Here is a 25,702-nt window from a genome sequence, read left to right as displayed (position 1 = left end):
CATAATATACACACACCCTTTGTACACATTTACTGTATTCTCTCTGTGTTATGTACTTGTTTTGTACAATAAAGTGTTTACTACTACTACTAATATTTTGTGAGTAGGTTCAATAATTAAACACAATTAAATAGGTATTTTTTCGATTCAGCTTTTGATTTTTTTTCAAAATTGCGGAGCCATAGGTACGTTTATTTACTTTCAAGTTACGCTCGCGAGATCTACAGCTCATACCGCCACTAGTTTATTAGTTTCCGGAACTAGGGTCTGTGCGGAAAGAGTAGAGTCGTGGAATGTATGGGGTTCATACATTGCACCAGTGGTCGGCAACAGGCGGCCCGCGGGCCGCATGCGGCCCGTGAACCCTCCACTTGCGGCCCGCGAGCCTCCCTGGCTATTTTGTATGTAATATTGACAAACGACAATGTCTGATATAAAGTCATAAATATTAACAAAGTGCGGCCCGCGTCAACTTCGATAACTACTATGTGGCCCTTGGCTGCTAAAAGGTTGCCGACCGCTGCATTACACGACTCTTCTCTTTCCCAACAGACTCTAAATATATTGACATACCGAATGCCACATTAATCACATTATCCTACGGTAACACAAGTACGGGTACACATGTAAATGCCAGTGACCTCACACACCTGACCAGTTTCGGTAACCCGTTCACTGATGACTTTCGCTGTCGACCAGTTGGGGCTACTTTCTTTTGCCTTCCGGACGATGCGTATACCTACCGACTAGATGTATCATCGCCCACATTTAACTGACAATTCGTAAACCTTATTACAAAAGACATAAGGTCAACCGATGGTTAGTTACGAATGTTACTATTTGTCCCATAAATTTCGTGAGATTGCGTCACTTTCGTTTGCCAAACGGCCGATAGTGTCCCTGCCTACGAAGAGTACTAAGCAGGTGGTTCCGGGTTCGAACCCAGTCAGGTCATTAGTGTGTTTTATGTTGTACTAGCGACCCGCCCCGGCTACGCACGGGTTTACATATTATACAGCTATTTAAACCTTCCTCAAGAATCGCTCTATTGATATGTGAAAACCGCATGAAAATCCGTCCATAGTTTTTGTTTTTATCGCGAACATACAGACAGACAGACGCGGCGAGAGACTTCGTTTTATAAGGTGTAGTGATTGTATACAAGAAATACAGTCAGTACAGTCTTATATCGTTTATAAAATGAACAGAGAGATTGTCGTCGCTATAACCGATAGTCGCTATACTTAACCGACATTCAATACCCATATTGTATCAAGACGTTTATTCATATCATTTTTCAAAGTTATAGGTAGGTATTTAATAAATTAAAAAATAATGAAATAAATACAGTCTGTTTCTAGACAGAAAGCTATTTAAAATCGATCTTAAAATTATTAATTAAAGGTACTTAATTTACTGTGCTTAGTCTAAAACAAATAAGCCTCTTAAAGAAGTATACTTTGATTTCAATTTCAAAGTTATTTTCTTAATTGATCTTTGTAGACAAATAGTTTAAAATGTAATATCAAGGAGACCAAAATCATTGACCCGAAATATAAATGAAATAATAGATATTTGTTATACAAGGGAGCAAAATTGTTGTTTCATATTTACCCTTGCTAATTCAATATACCATAGGTATCAATATACCTGAGCAAGCAAAATATTCCAAAAAGAAAAATCTTGGGCGTTGCGAGGGTTTCAAGCCACGAAGGTTAATTAATAATATTAAATTACAATTTTTGTCTAGAGCAAGCGTAAGAATATTCCCTAATTAATATTTTGAATAAATTACAAGTTTAAGAGAGCGAGAGAGAGACTCAAGTAGCCTTACCACGATTGTCTTGTCAGTGTGTAACTGATATGATTATTCGCTAACGTCTGCGTAACTTACTTTTTATACATCTCCTATCATAACTCGGTTGCTTTCTTCCTGAGCTGACTTTAAGACAATGCAAACAAATAACCATTCAACGCGCTGTAAGTTACCAAAATATTTTTCTTTAATAAGTATATAATGATCTTTGATATACTTATAGCTAAAAAGTAAGATATTGACACATAACACAAAGCAAACCATTGAAATCAAATCTTGTCGGTGGGAAAAGGCGGATTGATTAGCAACACTACGTTTGAATTGTTCGAAAATCGCGTGTCATTTATACCCACCGTATCTGTGGAACTGAGCGCCTACCCAGAACCACGTTCGACGTTTTGCCTCCCTGTTACACTTACGTACGAATTTACAAGTGCGACAGAGAGGCAACACGTCGAACGTGGTTCGCGGTAGGCCCTATGTTTTTTTGTTACATTTCATCGTTGTTCGATGTACATTGCTGCCTTTTTGTTCGTTTCCATGCCATACTTTAGTTTGCTTTACATTGCTACTGACATATTGAGCTTGACAGACTATACGAACTATTCTTTAAATTTTAGATCCTCTTTTGAAATTCATTAAGGACTTTAAAATGGGAACGAAAGTGTAATGCTGACTGTACATTCTGTACAATATATTTCTCGCTACCCATACAATCCCTCGCGCGACATGTGCTGATATAATTTATTTCCGGTGGCCATTTTGTTTGGCTGACCCACTTCCGGTTTTTAAGGCAACTTTAATCATTTGTTACCGGAGTATGGAGTTGGGTTGCGGTTTGTTTGGGACTCGATGTGAATAAGTGTTACTAATTAAGTATTGAATTATGTTAGCTTGAATAACATTATATAATTTAATAATACTTGCGGCAACTTGTGATTTGATAAGTTAATAATAAGAAGGAACTAGGAAGAAATTATATCCATTGAGATTGTCGTGTTGCTTACGACAACATAGTATTATTCTTGAAAAATAAGAATTATATTATGAATTGAAATGACTTTAATTGAATGATTCTCTTATCAAATTTTATGTAAAATGCCTGAATAATATTTAACGCATGGACAAATCTCATTGCTTAATTTTAGTTACCTTAATATTAATTTAAAAGAACTTCTTAGGTCTACACTTTATTAAGATGTTTTTTTTGTCTGGAATTTTTTGAAACGTTTGGATAGATTTTTTCAAAATGGCGTAGCCATGGGGTCCACTCATAGTTTAAAAAATGTTTTTGCTAAGAGTGCATAAGATAAGCGCATTCCTTTCGACAAGTCGGCCAAGCCCGAACCGCCGAAGCGTGGCGATATAACGGCGATGTACCGTTCGCGGATCTCGGCCTAATCGCCATATCACTGTCTGTAATTATATGTAATTGATCACATTAATTATAATCCATCATCTTCCTCGCGTTTTGTCCCGGCATTTTGCCACGGCTCATGGGAGCCTGGGGTCCGCTTGGCAACTAATCCCAGGAATGCGTAGGCACTAGTTTTTTACGAAAGCGACTGCCATCTGACCTTCCAACCCAGAGGGTAAGCTAGGCCGTATTGGGATTAGTCCGGTTTCCTCACCATGTTTTCCTTTACCGAAAAGCGACTGGTAAATATCAAATGATAATTCGTACATAAGTCCCGAAAAACTCATTGGTACGAGCCGGGGTTTGAAACCGCGACCTTCGGATTGCATTGAAAGCCGCACGCTCTTACCGGTAGGCCACCAGCGCTTACATTATTTATAAACTCATTTATTTACAAACAAGATATATACAGCCCATGAGGCATTGTACCAAGGATGCTGGCGACATTTTCTCGCTGTATCGCAATGCTGATGCGCGACGTTGTGCGAGGTAGCCGCCAGCTCTTCGTTCTTATAAATAGGTCTAATGTTATAAAACTTCGAGTTAATTGACAGCTTAATAACCATTAATTTTGGTTACTGAGCCAATACGCGAACGGATGTGCATTTGTGCAAACAATTAGACGGACATGGTGAAACTGTAATTCGGTGTTAATTATAATGCTATTTTTTACACCGACAGTTTCCAATCGCTTATACTGCTTATTTAATGGGTAATTATACATATTCGGTATATTGATTGATAACTTCAAGAACCACATTGGTTTTTTAAGGTGCATAACGCAGCGACATACGAAATTACGTATTTTATGCGTTGCGTAAACGGTGAATCACAATTTTTGAGTAGAAATATGGCTTGTAAATATGGGTAAATACCCTGTAGGTATGTAGTCTGTGCGAAAAGAGAAGAGTCGTGAAATGTATGGGATCCAATTCATTCTACGACTCTTATCATTCCGCACAGACTCTAACACTGCAATATTGTAGACCTAAAGAGCAATAGTAGTCAATGTAGGGAAGCCCATCTGTAAGGTAAAACATCTACAAGATCTTTCGTCACTTCCAACTCTAGCGTTTATGCGCATAGGTACTCCACTTATAAGCCCTTGCTACACGGTCACCGACAAGCCCCCAGACCGCGTGGCCTTGGTCCGTCCCGGACCGTGTAGACAGTTGTTTACAACAAAATTTGACCAAAACTGACCAAGGACAGACCAAGGTCAGACGGTTAGAAGGCTTGTCGGCGACCGTGTAGCAAGGGCTATAGATGGTCGTTAGAGCAGAATGAACGAAGCACTGCTTTTCTGACTGTGTTTGCGACATAAAAATACAAATACGAAAACTCTTATTATCTCTATAGGTATAATTGGACGTAGTTTAGCGTAAAAGATCCATCCTCTAAAATTTGTCATTTAAATGAACGACTTTTCCGTTTGACAGAAAGTTCAAATTTGACTAACAGATTTTTGTGGATTGGATCTTTTACCCTAAACTACGTCCAATTCTGGGTTCGAATCCTGTAAAGGCATTTATTTGTGTTCATCACAAATATTTGTTCCTTAGTTATGGATGTTTTATGGATGAATTAGGTCGATTTGTGTAAGATTGTCCCATAATATTTATTTATTTACACGAGTTTTTGCAACAAAATTATATATTACATACATATGTAATACGTTTTATAAGTACGTACTTATAAAACCATATCTACCTACCTCATTTTACGTGTGTGTACATATGCTGAGTGACCTCAAACGTTGTACCAGTTTAGGGCGTGTTATATCACGCGTATGATTTAAGCTCGCCATTTAGGCTTGCAGTGTGCACAGCCTTCGGAGCTTAGTCACGATTTGCGGCTTATTAGCACAATTCATTAAACAAGTATGTTTTCTATAGTTTGATTCAATAAAATTCAATACCTATATCTTAAACAAAATTAGCGTTTACTAGTAGCTTAGTCTACTGCAGCCATCGCCATCGTCCATGGCTCTGCCATTATAACCGCCAACATCAAAAAATTTGATAATTCAATATTATTTTGATGTTTGTTCCCCTCTCATTTTCTCAAAGGTTAGCTGGAAGAGATATCTATTAGGGATAAGTTCGCATTACTCTATTGTTTCTGTTTTTTGTAAACATGTTTATGTGCAATAAAGTGACATACATCTAGGTACATAGGTACATACATTACCGAACCGGCTCTCAAAATTTCACAAGATCTGTTCTTGAGAAAGGCACTAGAACAGCGATTCCCAAAGTTGACTGAGCTCCGACCCACCTCACAAAAACTACCAAATTCGGGCCCCACCTCTTGGCCGTCTTAAAAAGGGGGATAAAATATTATTTGTAACGCTCAGATGGCCTAGTAGTTCCAGGGCCATTCAATATTCGCTCGCGACCCACCAATGAGTCGCGATCGCGATCCATAGTTTGGGAAATGCAGCACTAGAAAACTGAGAAAATTTTGTAATCAATTCGACGTCTTATTTAGTTTAAAATAAGTTATTTCTCTACGAATCGAGACTCAAGGGCCTAATATTTTTTCCCCACCCTCGAAGTGTCATATGACGAAATAACGACTTTACGGGAATAGAAAACTGTTTTTGGTAATTTCGGGGTTGTTCCCATAGTATTTAATGTCATCGAGGCTAAGGGTTGAAAAGACATCCTATTTTGAAGTCCTAAACTAAATGCAAACAACATTATCGAAAACAAGAAATAACGGACTTGAATAATTATATTACGATCTCTCAAGAAGTATAATATAAAAAAACAGAACTTTTATTCAGACTTAGTACAATGTAGAGGAACGTAGCTAAATCTACCTTCATACGATTTTACTATTTATTCCAAGAAGCTTATGAACTAAAATGGCATAAACATGGACGTAAACCTAGTTAATTCTAGTTCATGGGTACAGAAACTGTTGAAAGTCCAGTTAAGTACCTAAAGCAGACAATTTATAATGAGTATCTACTCCAAGTTTTAATCAAGAAAAACTCCAGAAGCTAAGGCATTTGTCCTACCGCTGACGAAAATCCTTCTAGTATTTTGTCGCTCAAAAATTGTAATCTTTTGAAAATAAAAAAATGTAAGTTATTGTTTGTCAAAGGACTGTCTCATTTCAAACATAGACACAGAGAATCATACGATATTTGTCTTACACTAGTACTAGCACCCAAAAGAAAAGGATGAGTATAGTTTTATTTGTTCTTATGTACTGATTAATTGATTTGGCCTATTCCTTAACTTGCCTATTCGTAAACTTCAGTGCTTAGTGCTTAAGTCTGTGTCGACGTAAGTGGCGCCTTCATTAGGAGAATTGTGTTTTCTAATTTATTAACCAATTAATTTATGAATAAATCTGAACCCCTATACAGGGTGCTTCCTGTAACAGGAGCAATAAATTAAACTAAAGGCTGTACTCCTCAAACTGACCAACATTTGTTCAGGAACTTTTAAAAATTATGAATCCTTTAGACTTCCTCTTTTTCATACAAAATAAATATTGCCTTCAATGTACGCTGACATCAGTGTGTTTGACGTTGCTTGTCATGCTTTAATCATACAAAATTTGCAATACATTGCGTCTTAGAATAAACTTTAAAGTGTAATAAAAATTAAAACACGAGTTATTTTCAAAAGTTGCTGAACAAATGTTGGTCAGTTTGAGGAGTACAGCCTACAGTTTAATTTATTGCTCCTGTTACAGGAAGCAGCCTGTATATGTAAATTTCATTATGGCGTAACGAGCGTTCGCGTTTGCGTTATGCCTATTTTTATATGGGATTTAAAACAGCGCGCCTAGCGGGACATTTTGGAAATGCAAAGTACGTCACGTCACGCTATTCCAAAATTACGAAAATTCTTAATGTATTTATATATCGAAAGTTTCCATTCCTAAAATGAAAGTTTCCTGTGGAAATATCCAAGAATTTTTCGAATTTTGGAAATTTCTAGCAACTTGCACATCAGTATTTTCACTAATCATCGACAGTGTGACAGCAGCCTTAAGAAAAACTCCAGAAAAGAACCAGTTTCCATCTAATTCACTCAACCACTTAGTCGTATAAAAATGCACCGCTATTTGCATGCAGCAAGCATTAAGACCATGCATTGTGCACCATACAGCTTGTAGACCGAGTTCCCACAGTAAAAAGACAACTTTATCGAACATTGAAATTACTGTTACGCGAAATAGGTTGCAATTACCTGTATTGACTAATTTAATTCCCATGCTAACTAACTAATTTAAATCTATGTTAAAAAAACATTACCATGACACATTGTAGTAATTAATTTACCTACTTTAAGTTACATTAAGTTACATATTAACCAGAGACTGATGACCCCACAGTCAAACTCATTGTTGAGTTTTGCGGGGCTATGATTATAGTTAAGAATATCACTGTACTTTATTAATTAAATAAATAAATAAATAAATGCGATTGCACACAATGACTAAATTGAATTGCAAACTTGCAACCTACTGTTTCTACATTGCTCGTTTTATGTTTAATTTGGCAATTTTTCTGCATGCACTTTTTAGTTCTTAAATTAATTTGATATTTGAGATTTCTCATTAAAAAAAAAACGGCCTTCATATTCAGATTAGTTAAATTTTTTAAGTAAAATCTATTTACCGAGATACAGGCTGCGCCTAAGTAGTTTGAGGCCGACAGATATTAGCTTAATAAAATTGTAAAATCTAATTTATGTTAAGTTCAATCTGTTATGTCGATTTGTAAAAAAATGTTTGGTAAATAAACAATTTGTATTTTTTTTGTAATTTGGTACATATTGATGGACTTAAGTATTCAATAATTTCAAGAAACTTCCTTATACTTATTTAACCATTGTAACTGTTACTACATACAAACATTTACGATTGTTAACGTTGCATAATCGTTGTTTACTATTATTATACTGTCTATTGTATTAGCGTTTAATTGTAAATATACGTTCAGCCGATATAGTATTACGTTTTGTATATTTAAGCAATAGTGCATATGTAAGTCGGGTGACAATGCATTGTCTCCTGCATTGGCTTGTTTGAATTGTATCGATGGGTACTACATGCCTGTTAAAAAAAAAGGACAGTCAGCGATAAAAGCAGGTATGAAAAATCAAATTTTTGCCAAGAACTTATTTACGTAGGTATTTGATGACGTATGATTTGTTGTCGTGGATCTTAGGCTACTCCACCCGCTACGCGAGTTGCCACTGGCATCGAGCACTTTTCCCTGCTTGACTTAACTGCGTCTTCATTACACTTAACTGACTTAACCGTGGGAACATACGGCAGTTTGACTCGAACGGGCCCGCAGAAAATCTAAGCTCTGTTTTTATATTCCGGATATTAAAATGACTGTGACATTTTAAGCGCCTAAGGGAGGCTACAGGTGACCCTCGCGCAGGCAGCTTTCTCGCACAAAGATTAGCCATAGCAGTCCAGCTCGGGAACGCTGCCTGCGCGATGGGCACCCTACCAAGGGCTCAAAATTTTGATAAATGTAGTAGGGTAGGGTATATTGGGCAGCAAATTGGCCAACTAAATCCTCATTTTTAGTATTTGGGCTTAAAGGATGACACGCTAGACCGGGCCGGGCCCGGACTCTGGGTCGCGTCCGACATCTCATTTCCTATGACGGCTGATCAGTGATCACGTGCTGGAGCTTTTCATAGAAAACGAAGGTCCGGCCCGGCCCCGGGCTGGTCTAGCATGAGTCATCCTTAAAACGCCTGCATTGTCCCACAATGGCGCACACGGACAGCATCTGCTTGGTATACCTCCTCATTAAAGTGTCAAAAGGGCGTCTACAGTTGTGTGCAATATAATAGCAGTGATGAAGATTGTCATAGACTTTTTGAATCTACTTAAACAAGCAGTCAATAGTAAAAAGAAAATTAGGGGAAAACTATAACTTTAGATCAATTATATTTTATAATTCTTATGCATTACTTGACATTGTTTCAAAATTAACTGTAACCTTTACTTAAATACCTAATATTGGCAGTAAAAAAAGATCGTCTTAAAGAAAAGTTAATTTTTTTCTGGATGACATAGGTTTAGATGTAAAGCTGTGATTGCAAGTAATATGCAAAATACTAAGTTACGATAATATTACACAATTGTATTTTTTTCGTATGTTGTTACGTTTTTATAGGAATTTCCGCGAGGTAGTAAAAAAGCCTATTTTCATGATATTTTTTTTTACTTCCAATATTTTTTAAGTAAAGGGTACAGCAATTTTAAAACAATGTCAAGTAATGCAGAAGAATTATAAGAAAATATCCAATATAATTGATCTAAAGTTATAGTTTTATACTGCTATATTGCACACAACTGTACGTGTTGGCTTCGCACGCCACCCAAATGGCCGGAACACCATTGTTCCGTGATGGAAAAGTCATACGATAGTTTTATAACTAACACAGGACTTAATCCCATAAAGTTAACGGGAACGGGGGGATAACGGGAGTTAGTCCGAGGGGGTTATAAAGGGTGTTAGTTTAAATCAATACATACGATAGTAATAAGTAAATAGGTACTAACCTGGTCCCTCGCCATCGTAATAGAAGCCCTGTATATACAGGGTGCGCGCGTCGACGGCGTACACGTGCCCGCGCACGCCGTGCTCGAGCTGTGTGAGCGCTCCGAGCGACTTGCCCACATAGCGCTCCGCGCTTAAAGCGCACCCTGTAACAATAATACATGCTCTATAAGTTATTTGCCGCAAAATCCCTCTATAAGTTTGCCGAAGTAATTTTTAGTTTGCAAGATTTTTATTATTGTATGTACCTATGTTAGTTTGTATGTAAGGTATGTATCTATCTTAGCTGCCTGACAATAAATTATATTTAATTTTTTGAAGTGAAAACTTCTTTAGCGGCGCTGTGCACTTTTTGAGGTGGGGAAAAAAATTTAAACTTGAGACAGCGTAAGACGATCACGTGACTGTAAGATTTAGATGGCCACTCATTTAGATGGCATTTAAATCAATAAAGAAAAACTCAATGACATTACATGAAAAACTGTTACATGTAATGTCATTGAGTTTTTCTTTATTGATTTAAATGCCATCTAGTGAGTTTCGCTCTAACTGGTAGTCATATAACTCGAATACTAACAGTGATGTGCTTAGGGGTTTCAAGTAATTAACGCTAACGTAACGTAAGATGGCGTTAACCTCAATTATACATAGTGCATTTTGCACTAGTCATTGAGTTTTCACTTCTGCCGGCACTGCCTGAGTGCAACCCGTTGTTTTTTTTAATCTACATATTTAAAAGAAGCCCTTATAAATGAGACATGTCGGCTCCGTTGGGCCTCTATATTAAAGTATTTCAATAAGTGTTAAGTACTAAACAACTACACATCAAAAGAATTGTACACGAATTTCGCAGTTTCAGACAGGGGTTCCGCCAATATTGATTGAAAAACCCCAATATCTATAATATGCTCTATAAGTTATTGTCAAAACAAATCTATATGCAAGTAACATAAAAAGCAAGTACAAGTTTCCCCTTTGGGTTGGACATCAGAATAGGGATATATTGAATTTTATAACAAAATCTAGTAAAATAGATAGCAAACAAGCAATTTATCACAATAATCTGGATATTAAAATAAAACATGGAAATATTACAAAAATACAGGACCTGAAAGTTACAAAATTTAAGTTTTTTTTAAACTTCCAAAAACGATAAAAGTAAGGGTACAATTCAATTCCTTACATTTTATCCAAAAAGCTATTGTATTTCAACTATATACATAAACGCAATATTACACCGACAAAAAAGCAATTTTCTTGTTTTGTCCATACGACAAGATGGACTCTCAGAGACCTTGACGTCACGCTCATTTATCGTTTTGTTAAGGGCGTTTCGCGAGTGAAGTGCGACTGTCGGCCCTTGACTACAATTTCTGACTTTTGTGTTACTTTAATGCAATGGGTCCCATATAGACATTTGAACCTAAAAACAAACCCGATCGATTGATACCATAAATGAAAATTAGTAATGTACCCTATTCTGACATCAAAATCCTAAAACACGCAGAATTTGATTAATTATTTGTTATTTATTTCCAGTACCGACAAAAACAAATACAAGTATAAGAAGAAACTCATCACATTACTAGAAATTACGTCGACACCGCTTAGGAAGCGATCCATTTAAAGCAACACGATCAGAAAAGGTCAAGGAATGCGCTAGTGCATGGGAAAGCAAAGAAAAGTCAGCACACAAACATCAACCTTATAACTTTCTGTTAAAGTTTAATTTTCAATAGCAGTAGATCAAGTAGCGTATAAGTCCTGCCGCAGAACTCAGATTTACATCAATGTAATTCGTTTTTATTGCGTTTTATTGCTGTCATTTAAATTTGGAGTGTCGTAGTTTCGTTTTATGTGGCACGCTGGAATTTATATTGTTACGTACATTACTGTCGGACGTGAAATACATGAATGGTTTAAAATTTAAATGCTTTGAAATGGAGATGTAATAAAAGGAATATCTACATACAAAAGTTAATTTTATACTCATTAAAATTTAATTGCTACTTTTGCTAAGACACATACAGCACATACTAAACACGTTATAGGCTAATTCGATCTGTTTCCGATATGATACTGATCTGTCAGTGTCAAAAGTGACGTTTTTGGTTGAAGAGATGTTGAACTTTTGACACTGAAAGATCAGTAACAATCATATAGGAAATAACTAAAACTCGAATTAGCCGGTTAGTTATTTATGTGGCAACATCCTTGGTACAACGATCATACATAGGTACATATTATTAATTATAAACTAACTAGGTAATGATTAAGTAGCACGCGAAGTTAATTATTATTAATTTCCCATTGCTAAAAAACAGTATCTAATAAATAAAGATCGCTTCCTATTGTGTACAGGTACATAATTAACAAGTATAAATAGGTATAACGGGTTAGCACTGATTGACTAACACGTTATTAGGTATTTTGCGGATTATCAAAGTAAAATTATACGAAATTTAATTGGCTGTTTCCGTGTATATTTAGATATACCTTCAGATATAGAGAGTCTGTTCGGAAAGAGAAGAGTCGTGGAATGTATTGGGGCCCATACATTCCACGACTCTTCTCTCTCCGCACAAACTCTATACATATATTTTTATTTTGGATAACAAGATCCATATATATTGCAATAATTAACAATTCATGAATAACTTACACTAAGGATTCTATGGAACAGCCATATTTTTTCGCGATTTCGGAGTTGCTCCCATAGCAAAAGTTGCTCAGAATGACCTATTTATTCACATCGTAAAATATTGCAGGCTATTAAAATAACTACCTGTATATAAGTCGTTACGTATAATGTATCTAACTCTAACCTATGTGTGTAATGTAGCTACTTTTCCTAATAAAACTACAAGACATGTTATTCCTACTAACGCACCGAGTAATGATTTTGACCTCGTTGAACTATGGTCATTATAGGTACTGGTCAGTTTTAAAACACGCAACAATGTTAGAAAGTCGTCCTTGTGCGCCAGATCTTATCGTACATCTCACGCGCGACCTTTCGTCCGCTTTCTTTCTGCGTCCGCGCTTAGTATTATTACCTCGAATCATTCCAGTGCACGAGTCGAGAGAACCAGAGGCCAGTTTGAGTTTGAACAGACAATAAAACGATGTCTAAATGATTTCATTTTGTTCTCATTCGCCTGTTCCACCTGCTGATAATTATGTTACATAACGAAAGCCGCAAAAATATCTGACACGATCTTATTTGTAGAGCCATATAAGCGTGTCACATATTTTTGCGGCCTTCGAAGAGTAACCTATTATGCAGGTGACTGTACCATCAGCTATAAAAGTGCATGGCGACTTCATCAATGAATTAATTCATAATTTCTCCATGCAATTTCGCAGCTCATTGTCACAGTACAGTCACCCAACTTGATTCCTAGGCCACTGCAAAAATACTACGTTTTTTTGGAAAATTAAGTTATTATAAACTTGAGTTTACATATAAAACTTTTTTACTAAAAGATTGATCTGAGGCCAAATAAATCGCTCGTGAATGAACGATTGTTTATGAATGAATGATCTAATAGTTCGAGAAGTCGACTCGCCCGCGTTGCGTTGCGAACACAAGGCCTCTTATTTATTAGGTTCACTTTCACTGCTAAACTATCCGCTAAACTATTCGCTTATCCGGATTCATCCTGAGGGTCGCGAAGTTGGAATCTCGACACAATGCGAATTTTAATTCGTTTGTGGTGATCGTTCCGACTGAACATCTAGCGACCTTCACCAAGGAGGAGTTTTGGCCGAAGGGTGTCAAGTTTCGGCGGTTCCGCGGCCGGTTCCCTGACACTGCGGGGTTGCGTAATGCATCGCAATCATAATGTGTTTTTTAGTGTTTAGTTATATTTTTATAATATGTATGCTAGTTTTAAGGTATTTATGTATGGGCCACTAGTTGCCTGAAATAAACTATTTCATAAAAACGATTGTATGGCGCACATGTGTCGTTCTCTAATAAAAGGGGCCTTATGTGTAAACTATATTGTGTCGTGAAGCATTGTAATGTGACGGTTTAGCCTTTGTCTATGGTTCGACGAGTTTTAAGCTGATTGCATGTCATTCAGAAACAATCGCTAAGTGCCCATGCCATTTGTATGTTATTGTATTTACTAATTAACCATATACACCTAGACATTTTTCTGTGTGGCCCTATGGTGTGCTGGTAGAAAATGTCATGAGGCATTAAGTCCGCCATTTGTACCATAACCATACATGTTTTAACTATAACATGACTAACATGAGGATAAATAAATAATAATAAATAAATAAATATTATAGGACATTATTACACAAATTGAGTAAGCCCCACGGTAAGCTCAAGAAAGCTTGTGTTGTGGGTACTCAGACAACGATATATATAATATACAAATACTTAAATACATAGAAAACAACCATGACTCAGGAACAAATATCTGTGCTCATCACACAAATAAATGCCCTTACTGGGATTCGAACCCAGGACCGCGGCTTCACAGGCAGGGTCACTACCCACTAGGCCAGACCGGTTGGCCGGAGGATCTTGCATATACCTACCGATATAAATTATTATTTAACAGTAAATCAGATTTGAGCCTAAAAAAACTATAGTAAATATAATTTGATTGTATGAAATGATTTTAGGTATTACCAAGAAATAAGTTCATAAAGTAGATTGTATAATTATAGTCACTGTTACCTAGTTGTTAAACAATTGTCTTGATAGGTGTGAATGTAATTTCACAATAATTATGAGAAACCTCGATGTGTTAATAACACACAAAATTAATTATATTAACACTGTTAATGTAATTAATTTTACGAATATTTAATAACATGTCTCTAATACATTCTAGGTTTCTGTTATACTTATTATTTCTATCAGAAATATTTATAAGAAATCCAGACGTAACGACTATTTTTTATCATTTTAACACTTAATGAAAAAAATATGAAATTCTTATACCTGCATGTGTATCAACTAATACCTATCCTCAGTATTTTTCTATGACAGATTTTCCAATTTTCATGCAATATATGCAGTACAGGGGGGCCAGCTAAGATGACAATCGTTGATAAAAGACGCCAAACGTAACTTAAATAATTAATGGAAATAGTCACATTTCTTTTTTCACCACTCAGATGGTTGGCAGTCCTCAACTGTTCGTTTCTCCTGCCTCGCAGCTAAACTGTGGAATGGACTTGGAGTGTCGCCTGCAGTATTTCCAGACCTATAGGACCTTCAGATCTTCAAGAAAAGAACGTACTCCCATCTTAAATGCTGGTAACTCATTTACAAACCTTCTGGTGTTGCGGACATGGGCGAGGGTAATCTCTTTATACCATCAAGCGATTAGTGTGCTCGTTTTTCTTATCTTAAAAAATGACTTTCCGTTTTCCGCATTTCAACACAATATATTTTTTCTATTCGTTTTGCGTTTGTCGAGGTACAAGTATCATCTTGGGTAATAGATTTCCTGAACACAATACTCGTATTCCATAAAAATACTATCATCTTCCTCGCGTTGTGCCGACATTCTTCCACGGCTCATGGGAGCCTGGGGTGCACTTGGCTACTAATCCAAGGAATTGGCGTGGCCACTAGTTTTTTCGAAAGCGACTGCCATCTGACCTTCCAACCCAGAGGGGAAACTAGGCCTTATTGGGATTAGTCTGGTTTCCTCACGATGTTTTCCTTCACCTAATCTTCATTCTACTTTAAGATCACATAAATGTACCATATTCTGACAAATACATTTCATTCATTCATTCATTCACACATTTCATTCAATCATTCATTCACTCATTTCACCGAGAAGCCATAAAAATACTATAACAACATTTAACGTTTCAGAGCAATTCCGAGAAGAAAAGTATCAAAAAAGTTCTGTAAAAAATGTCGTCCAAGTCTTGTAGTGTCAATTGATTCATCTGTCGACAATCCAATCCGTCCGGCCACTTTCCCCGCTTCACTTTCCGTCGGAGTGCCTGCACGACATGTTGTGAATTGTGAACAACGAACACATTTAATCTCTTCTCGCTTACTTTTGATAACATCACAATGTCTACAATTGGAACGATGTCAGTCATTGGAAGTATTTATTGGTTTCAGAAAGAATGAATGATTACGTAAATTATTTGCTTTTGTACCAAAGAGTAAAGTATAATTAGCTTTATTTTGTACCCATATTTTCCAAAATATAATCAGAATAATCACCCACAGTTTTCCCTGAGTTCACATCAAATTCCTTTGTTTTTCAAAAACGTTCGAAATGTTCTAATGTTCCTTTATTTATTTTTCATCTAAAGGGGCCCACTGATTAACAGTCCGCCGGACGATATCGGCATGTTAGAACAAAAAGTTTACAGTTCCGAACAACTGACAGGCCGATATTGTCCGGCGGACTGTTAATCAGTAGGCCACTTAAAAGTAAAATATAAAAAACACATACAAAACAATACAAAATATACCTATACATTATTATTGTAAATATTATAAAAAACCTAAGCTAGAGTGCCGCCATCATGTTATTATTAAATCGATGTCGAAGTTATTATTATGCAATTTATAACATTTTCATAAGAAAACCGTTTGAACAAAATAATTATGTTATCTTTATGCTGGCTGAAAGTTGCGATTTCTTAAATGTGTGTGATAAAAAAAAAGAATATATTTTTTATTAACTTATCATCAAGACAATCTTTACCTAGCAATGGAGCATTGCAAATCACTACATAGTATAAAACAAAGTCGCTTCCCGCTGTCTATCCCTATGCATGCTTAGATCTTTAAAACTACGCAACGGATTTTGATGCGTTTTTTTTAATAGATAGAGTGATTCAAGAGTAAGGTTTATGTATATTGTGTTAACCCGTGCGAAGCCGGGGCGGGTCGCGGGTAGTAGTAAATAATATAACCACATTCTTACTACACATTGAATTCGCATGTTGGATAAATCTGTCAATAATAAACTACTCTACTTTTCTTAAAATTATGAAAACTGATAGTATATTATTTTTCTGGGGAAAAAACAACTACACAATTACATTTCTTGCGTGTTTTGTAATTAAAGACGATTCATCTGTATGCGTACAATTATGTAATTATGATGCGCATACTTACTTTAATTTGTGAGTGTGTTACTATGTTACTAAATGCAGAGATCAGTAAACTGTTATAAACTGTCAACTTGTACTCAACTAAATCGTTGATTAAAAGTTGAAAGTCTTAATTTCTTTGTAGATGAAGTTTAGTAGAGTTTATTAATTGATTAAATTGTTTTTTATTGGGACGTTAAGTTAGTGCAAAAGCCATATCCCTTTGAAAGGGATAGCCCTTTCAAAGGGAGTGTATGGTCTTTGCATAAGGCATTACTTGAAAAATATATGTTCGTCAAAATCAAGGACCTTATACTTTGCCGCATAGGTATTTTATAATTTTGATGATATTACTGACATCATATACTACGCTGCAAAATATATGATACCTCTTTAAACTATACAACGATTTTTGTTAATTAATGAAAAATGCAAGACTCACACTTACGTTTTTTAGAGACAGCGACCTAACTACCGAAGCATACTAGAAGTAATATATTATGATTTTTCCTTTCTCCAATCTCTCCTTTCGTTTATAAGTTTGTCACTCCATACTAATAGTCAATAAATTATCACTTTCAGTCCTCTACGTTTCTCTAGTGTTTCGTAATGACAGAACCGCGCTAATGCATGTTGTACTATGTCATTACTTCTCTGTCTATGTACCTACATATATATTTGTTTCACATGTTAACATATGTTAATCTATGTCACGCAACCCAATGCAACAATTAATCTGTTTTTTTTTCCAAAATCCATTGTAACTTTTCCTCACTATTCTTAACTCTTATCACACTTGCGGCATAGCCATTGGCATGCGTGGGTGCACTATATTATGCCTTATTATAAAGGCAACAAGGGTGACAATTAGATGTTGTATGTAATGTGGTTCCCATGCATTGTGGGAACGTTGCGTCTTGCGTCACAGTTGCGTCATTGTGCGAACTATGCGTTTTGTGATCGTCAGTCGTTAGTCGTTACATCGATCACTTGAGTGACTGTAAGGTGATGTTCGGATGCCAACTGCAGCTGCATTAATGTTGCGGCGACGTTGTTGCTGTATCTGTATTTCCTTGATAAAATAAGTTTTTAGCAAAAATTTGATTTTGCCAAAAAAAGGTTTTATCGCTGATTGTACTCTTCTTTTCACAGACAACTAATTCTCATCGAGACAATTATAAGAACCGCAAACACAATTAGGTTGCGTTGTTTTATCACAGAGTTCCTATGGCCACCTCCTGTCTCCATCATCAGATCAGTTCCAAAAAGAAGCCATGAGTGTAGAGTTGTAGACTTATTTTGAAATGGAATAGGGTCGAACAAAATAGAATAAGTTTTTGAGTGTTAAAAACTTAGTCTTATTTTTACCCGTGTTTTATATTTAATGATTTCTTCGTTTCTTGTTGTTGTTGTCTGTACTGTACATGTTCGTACATGTCTTTTATCTTTACTTATCTTTAGTCGCCGCCTCGCTTATGAATCTTATTATGATCTTAGGTTTCCAATTCTCCTAGAAACTGAGTTATATCATTGATACGTTAAGGGTAACTAAATTGTAGTTAGAATGTAGGCTTAGAATTAAGTTACCGTTAGTAAAATTATGACCTAACATTTGTCCAGAATTACGAAACCACGAAGACAATGCGTGTGTAACACAAATACGGCATTCACAGACAGACAATTCCTATTGAATTTGGCTAAAAAAAGAAAAATACAGCTCTGGCCGTAACTGCAGACATAATACATGGACTATTGTATTTATTTTAGAGTAAATTTTAGATTAAACATACACATAATTTGATGAAATTTGATATGGAGATAGTTTGAGGCTTGGACATAGGATATTTTTTATCAATCATCATTAACATTCCACGCAAACAAAGTTGCAGGCAAATGCTAGTAATAAAAAAAAACTTTAAAAATCACAATAACATTTATTTTGAACGTCTCAGCTTGTTTTGGTTTCTAGGACACATGAATATGTTAAGTGTTAAATGAAACAGAGTTCAACAGGAATATTGAGTAGGTAATATTCCTTAATCTGAATGGGAACTTTCTACGTGGGAACTGGCATGAGAATATTCTCATGAAAATTTCCAGAAAATGATGGAAGTTTTTAAAATATTCTACAACTTGCACATTGCTACCTATAGTTACCACTATAGGTAGCAAAAAATACGAATAAAAAACCGGCCAAGTGCGAGTCGGACTCGCGCACGGAGGATTCCGCACCATCAACAAAAAATAGAGCAAAACAAGCAAAAAAAAACAAGCAAAAAAACAGTCACCCATCCAAGTAAGTACTGACCCCGCCCGACGTTGCTTAACTTCGGTCAAAAATCACGTTTGTTGTATGGGAGCCCCACTTAAATCTTTATTTTATTCTGTTTTTAGTATTTGTTGTTATAGCGGCAACAGAAATACATCATCTGTAAAAATTTTAACTGTCTAGCTATCACGGTTCGTGAGATACAGCCTGGTGACAGACGGACGGACGAACGGACGGACGGACAGCGGAGTCTTAGTAATATGGTCCCGTTTTTACCCTTTGGGTACGGAACCCTAATATACTTAATTCTTGTAGCCACTTTAATTGCGATGACACCAGCCACAAAGGATCTATTTCAAGGAGTGACCCGTGATGAGCTCACTGCCAGGTGGCCAACAAATATTAATTTAAGTAACGAAATCTGATCATTTGTCCAACTAGAATTAATCGGAAGGCTCGATTTTCTCACGATAAGAGCTTGAATCATTTTATAGGCTATAAAAATTGAAATTAATCTACGATTCGTTTAGACATACTGCCGAGATTCTCATGATCTGTCGGTGACATTTGACACCCGCCAGGTGCCGATTAATGAGGTAGCTAATTAATTAAATATAAATAGCAATAAAGAGTACGTAACTTATTTATTCTATTTACAAATTATTTGCCATTAATATTTCTTGGAAAAAGCGTTCAGGATCTGTCCAAAAATACCTCAAGCATTATTGTAGCATTAATGCAAAGTTCAAAGCACAAAATAAAAAAATATCAAAGTCGAGGAAGGACGATCGCGATGTCAGGAAGGGACCTCTATTTTTATGGTATTTGTAAACATGTAGGTTATTTTTAGAAATGTTTTTTTTTTCTTTTTAGAAATGTATTGTATTGAATATTTTGGATCCTTTATTATTGCAGCTTTATTAGTTTATTTCGGCTATTGAGAAAAATAAGTGTTCCGTGAACAAAGTTTTGTACGGAACACTAAAAAGTGGTAAAAATTGGGAATGGCAGAAATCGCAACTTGGAAAAAACGATTTTAGGAAAATACAGTCGGTTTATCCAACCGAAAAATTGCTATACCTAGTGTGTCGTGTGTGTTTATGTCTGTGTGTAAACAAGGTAGCTAGCTCAATATCGTTGTTTTCACCGGCGTCACATTTTTATCGTCATCTAACTTTCACAGTCATGAGCCCAGCAATCATCGCCTATCAAGATCTAATATTCATGTTCATGTTCTAAGCTCGTAAGTCGTATTAATCAGTTACAATCAAATATCAATAGACTCATTAATATGAAGATTTAAGTTTTAGATTTACGTTAAGTAATCTTAATTTTTGTCTTCCTGTTCCTGATGACTTTGGAAAGGTGTAGGTATAGGTACAGTCGACGACAAATATGTTTACATTTTTCGCCTTATTACAAAGGAGTAAGGTGCAAAAGTGTAAACATAATCTTTGACGTCGACTGTATACTCAGGTAATCTATTACACTGATTTAAACTTCCAGTCATTAGTAAATGTAAGCGTAAACGAATATCGACAGTCGATAAATCGAATATAATTTGTAACAACTTTTTACTACCAATTTAGGTGTTTTGCGGTAAGCCTAAGTATAGCTTAGTATTCTTAGGGCGCCGACTGCACGCCAACTGCCATGTTGGCATCAGTTCCCATACAAATTGCAGTCGGGTTGCAGTCCATCTGTACCGGTCCTTAAGTAATAGGTTAGTAGTAGGTAAGCTGAATTAGACTTAATAGTGTTGAAAACGTGTAAAGTGATATTTTTAGATATTTCCGATGTCATAAATTACCCTGTTTCCAATGTACTTATACCTTTTTCATTCAGCTGGTGTCAATAATTTGTATAATTAAAATTAAACCATGCCAATGCAAAAAGTTTGGTTAGGTAAGGTATTGAGCGCGTTGATGTCTCTCGTCAGTATTTAGGTACCTATGTAATTATTTTCTTACACGAACTACGTGGAAACTTGCGTTAGTATTAACAAAAACATAATTATTATACTAACTAAAGTATTTACATTAAATAATTTAAGAGCTAACTCAAAGTTCAACTTAAAATTTAAACCTTAATCCAGCGACATAAGACCTAATGCATATTCATGAGTGCCTAATCCGCCACTTTACATAACACTAAAAACTTAACCAACTGCAATTATTTCGTGTCTCTAAAGACCTTCAATTTTGCAGCTAGCTTTTAGACTACATTAAAACTAAAAGAACGTATAACTCTTGAGTTTTTTATAGGTAGTTTTGGATTATTACAGCTTAACTTATACGTATAATGACCAATGTTTTGATGACAAGGATGCAGGCATACATAAAAGGGGTTATAATAATAGGACTAAAAATATTTTATAAATGCAGCCTTTCTAGGAAAATATAAATAGTCTAACTAAATATAAAATCTATGAAAACGCTGGTGGTAATAAGATTTTCCGAAAATAACCGACAGTTAATTGTCACGTAAGCAACTGAGTATCTAGATAGATACTAGTCCTGTTTTTCTCAGTTTTTACTGAAGAGAGGTCTACCCAAACTAAATAAAAATACCATCTCATTGATATTAATATAAGGTAAACGTACTGGTGCTCGACGCGGTACCAGTACATGTCATCTTGAAACTTAAGTCATTGTCAAGTAGAGGTGACAGCAGGGTGTCATCTATTGGGCACTTGGAGGATACAACTAAACGGAGTAGACATTGACAGGCTTTCCCCTCTGTCGAAAATAGGCGGCTAACGGTCATACACAATGTATGGACTGACGTTTATCTGACATGGCTATTTTTACGTTACGCATACATTTGACGTTCCCCTCCCCCGCAAAAATCGGCAGACTGTTTTGTACAGAAAATTACAGACATGGCGTCTCCGTTTGATTATATCCTCCAAGATTGGGCATTAGCATGTCGAGCACTAGTACGTTTACCCTAGTTGGGGTAATTCTGACATTAATAACGCGGTAACATTAGTAATATCTCGTGGTCATCAATATAATACATAATATAAGGCCAAAAGCGTAAATAAGATTATCTTTTTGCACTTTTATCAAAAACTTGACAAAAGTTGTTATGCACAGAAATTAGATGGCTAGTTCTGTTGTTTGGTAGATAATATCTTTATCTTCTGGCGCAAACCTGCGCATGCGCAAGCGACCGCTGCAGGTACCGCTGCGCGACCCACTCCCACAACGACCATTATAACTTGCGGTATGTTGATTTAATTTTAATATTAAGGAAAATAAGACTAAATAGGTACTGATGCTACACTTATATGTTTATTTATCAAACTAACAACAAGCTATATGAACAACAAACAATCGTAATTTGGTGATAAGTATTTATGCTGAATTGTAGTCAGCAGCAATAGTTGCTAAGCGGGCGTGGTGTTCAAAATGATCCTGACGCGACTTTATTGTTAAGAGAACAAGAGCGCGTCAAGGTAATTTTGAACACCTCGCCTGCTTAGCAACTTCTGCTGCTGACTGTATCTAAGCATCGATGCTGACTAAAATTTTATTACTAACTTTTTATTTTTGTATATTTATTTTATTACTTTTAATTTACTTACTTCATTCATTTTTAATTTACTTCATAAACAAACTTTTATTAGGTCGGTCGACCTGTACGGATATGATGGTCGTTCTTGTCTACGTGACAGCGTGATAAAACGGTGTCCGTCACTTTCTTTCCCACGGTGTTAAACAGTGACAGTTATTTTATCACGTGGATAAAGATGGATAAAGCTATCCATAATAGGCTGGCTGTATGTAACTATGTAATGGAATCTTGCAAGTTAAATTTGATCCACTTCCCGGTTTCCGACTGAGCTGAAATTTTGTAAGCATACACATGTAAGTCGGGTGACAATGCAATATTATGGTACCATCGAGCTGATCTGATGATGGAGACAGGAGGTGGCCATAGGAACTCTGTGATGAAACAACGCAACCTAATTGTGTTAGGGGTTTTTAGAATTGTCTCGATGAGTATTAGTTGTCTGTCGTAAGAAAAGTACAGTAGCGATAAAAGTACCAAAAATGAAATTTTTGACAAAAACTTATTTTAATAATAATTTATAAGTTTTGGTATTTTATTTTTAAGTAAGTACAGTGCATGTTTTCTCAAACACAATTTAGACAATAATAAAGACTCGATGCGTTGTTAATCTCACTCGAAACTGCGCAGTGCCACGTTTTAGTTGCGGTTCTTATATTTCTTTTTGCAATTAATTGATTAGGTTAAAGAAAAACAGCCGTAAAACTAATCTCCTAAATTGGAATTTTTTGTTCAATAATTTAAAAACGACTTCAGGGTTTTCTCAACCATTTTACTTAGGTATCCAACAGACTTGACTGACTTAAGCAAAACAAAACATTTATAACTTATAAAATAGACCGTTCACAATCGTACGATGATTCGATTTTTTTGGAAATAAGTACACTGAAATATTCTATTTCAGTGTATTACCAAAAAAAATTTGATACTTGAAAAACAATATCATACACGGTTTCCTTCCGCTTTCAATTATTTAAAACCAACGAAAACTTAATAACTTAACTCCAGTGTTGGCCGAAACGTTAATTCAATTGACTATTTTTGACCCTTAACCATTATAAATTGAACCGTAAACTGTAACCGTCCGTTCCGGTTTACGGTTCAATTTGTACTGGTTTATGGTCAATTGCAATTATTTAACGTTCGGCCAACACTGCTTAACTCAAGTCCTAGCATTAACTGGAAGAGATTCTTCTTAGAGATAAGTTCGCCTTTGTACTATACCTTTAAAATACAAGTTTATATTAAGTAATACAAGTTGTTTTTTTTCTATTACTGTTCGAAAAACAGATCAAAGGATTAGTTTTCGATTTCCTAGAGTACCTCACTGCAGCGACCGACTGGCGTGGTGGGACACCGCAACCCACAAAGCGACCGCCGTACTAATTAACCGTTAGTGATAATTATCTACGAGTACCTACGTTTGGCTATCGACGTGTGGTCCAGGGTTGGAACTCAAGTGATTTTATTTGTTAAGGTGTTCTCAAGGTTAATTTTATTTCGATAAATAGAAGGATTTTAGATTTTTTTTGGCACGGGTTAGCGTTTAAATATGCTGCTTACTATTTGCGTTTAGTTGCAAATGTAAGAACTTGCAATAAACACTAATGAGTGTGTAAACAGGCCCTAAGATGTGAAGCCCAGCAACACTTGACCTGTATTTATCTTTACAGTATATATGGTGCTACTTTACTGCCCTAATGCGGCAACTAGCACTATAAGTACGTGCGTATGTCGAAAATTTTTAGGACCATATTGTAAAACGTTGTACAATACACGTGCGAAAAGGTAATTCGCAACTCGTGTCGATTTAAAACACTCCCTTCGGTCGTGTTTTATTTATCCCCTCGTTGCAAATTTCCTACTTTTTGCACTTGTATCGTAGTACTATTACGGCATTAATACAACAATTTTTATATTATCTCAAAAAAGGGTATTTTTTACCAATACAGATCAGGGATGTTGCGGATGCAGATTTTTTGACATCCGCGGATACGGATGCGGATATTTAAAGGCTCACATCCGCGGATGCGGATGCGGATGTCAAGATTAGGTACTTAGAAAACGTCAAATATTACATTTTTAGTATTTTTTTATTAAGAAAAACCGAAACGTTTAGTATTTGAGCAAGAATATAGGTGCGTTATATTTAATAAATAGTAACTTGGCCGACTTTTTTGGATCTAGACGATTTCGTTATAGGTAATGGCGAAATTACCTAACACTTACGCCGCCGCTAAGACGTTCCTGTACCGACTTGTTCGAAATCCGCATCCGCATAAGCTCCGCATCGATTTTATGCGGATGCGGATGCAGATGCGGATGTTGAAAATAATGCGGAAGTTCCGCGGTTGCGGATGCGGATGCGGATGTTCGCAACATCCCTGATACAGATAAACCTGATAAACCGACGGGTAATATAGCGAGTGGGAAGTTAAGTGGGTGATAGACAATCGTTAATTACATCTGGTTTGGAGTAATTTGAATACAATACCTTACTTAAACTAGTTTAATTAAGTACATGTTTAGATTACATTGTTTCACATATGAATGCAAAACAATTAACAACCAGAAACTACAAACACCTAAAGAAAAACAATTACGTTGAATTTATGTGCATGTGTGTTCATGATTTTCTTCTACCGAGCGAAAATCACATCGATGTAGTCCCTCGAGAAAGGCCTCAAGATTGCTAAATTTATGGCAACCGTATTGTGATCCAAAAAACCGGCCAAGTGCGAGTCGGACTCGCGTTCCGAGGGTTCCGTACATTAAGTCCGACTCACGCTTGACTGCACATTTCTAATAGGTTTTCCTGTCATTTATATGCAAAGAACTATTTTGTGTATTTTTTTCAACATTTTAGACCCAGTAGTTTCGGAGATAAAGGGGGGGGGGAATAGTCGGACAGACAGACGCACCAGTGATCCTATATGGGTTCCGTTTTTTCTTTTTGAGGTACGAAGCCCTAAA

The 25,702-nt window shown here is 36.0% G+C and overlaps 1 protein-coding gene across 5 annotated transcripts in view; it reads right to left on the bottom strand.

Annotated features, from left to right (window-relative positions):
* Positions 1-25,702, bottom strand: part of LOC134657431 (protein Skeletor, isoforms B/C) — a 295,070-nt gene that overhangs the window by 260,257 nt on the left and 9,111 nt on the right. For all 5 annotated transcript variants that reach the window (XM_063512977.1, XM_063512976.1, XM_063512978.1 and 2 more), the window contains exon 2: positions 9,789-9,932. In XM_063512977.1, coding sequence (XP_063369047.1) covers positions 9,789-9,932 — 144 coding nt within the window. The remainder of the gene's footprint in view (positions 1-9,788; positions 9,933-25,702) is intronic.

Source organism: Cydia amplana, chromosome 20, assembly GCF_948474715.1.
Source record: "Cydia amplana chromosome 20, ilCydAmpl1.1, whole genome shotgun sequence".
NCBI classification, from domain to species: Eukaryota; Metazoa; Arthropoda; class Insecta; order Lepidoptera; family Tortricidae; genus Cydia; species Cydia amplana.
This window is presented reverse-complemented; position numbering and strand designations above follow the sequence as displayed.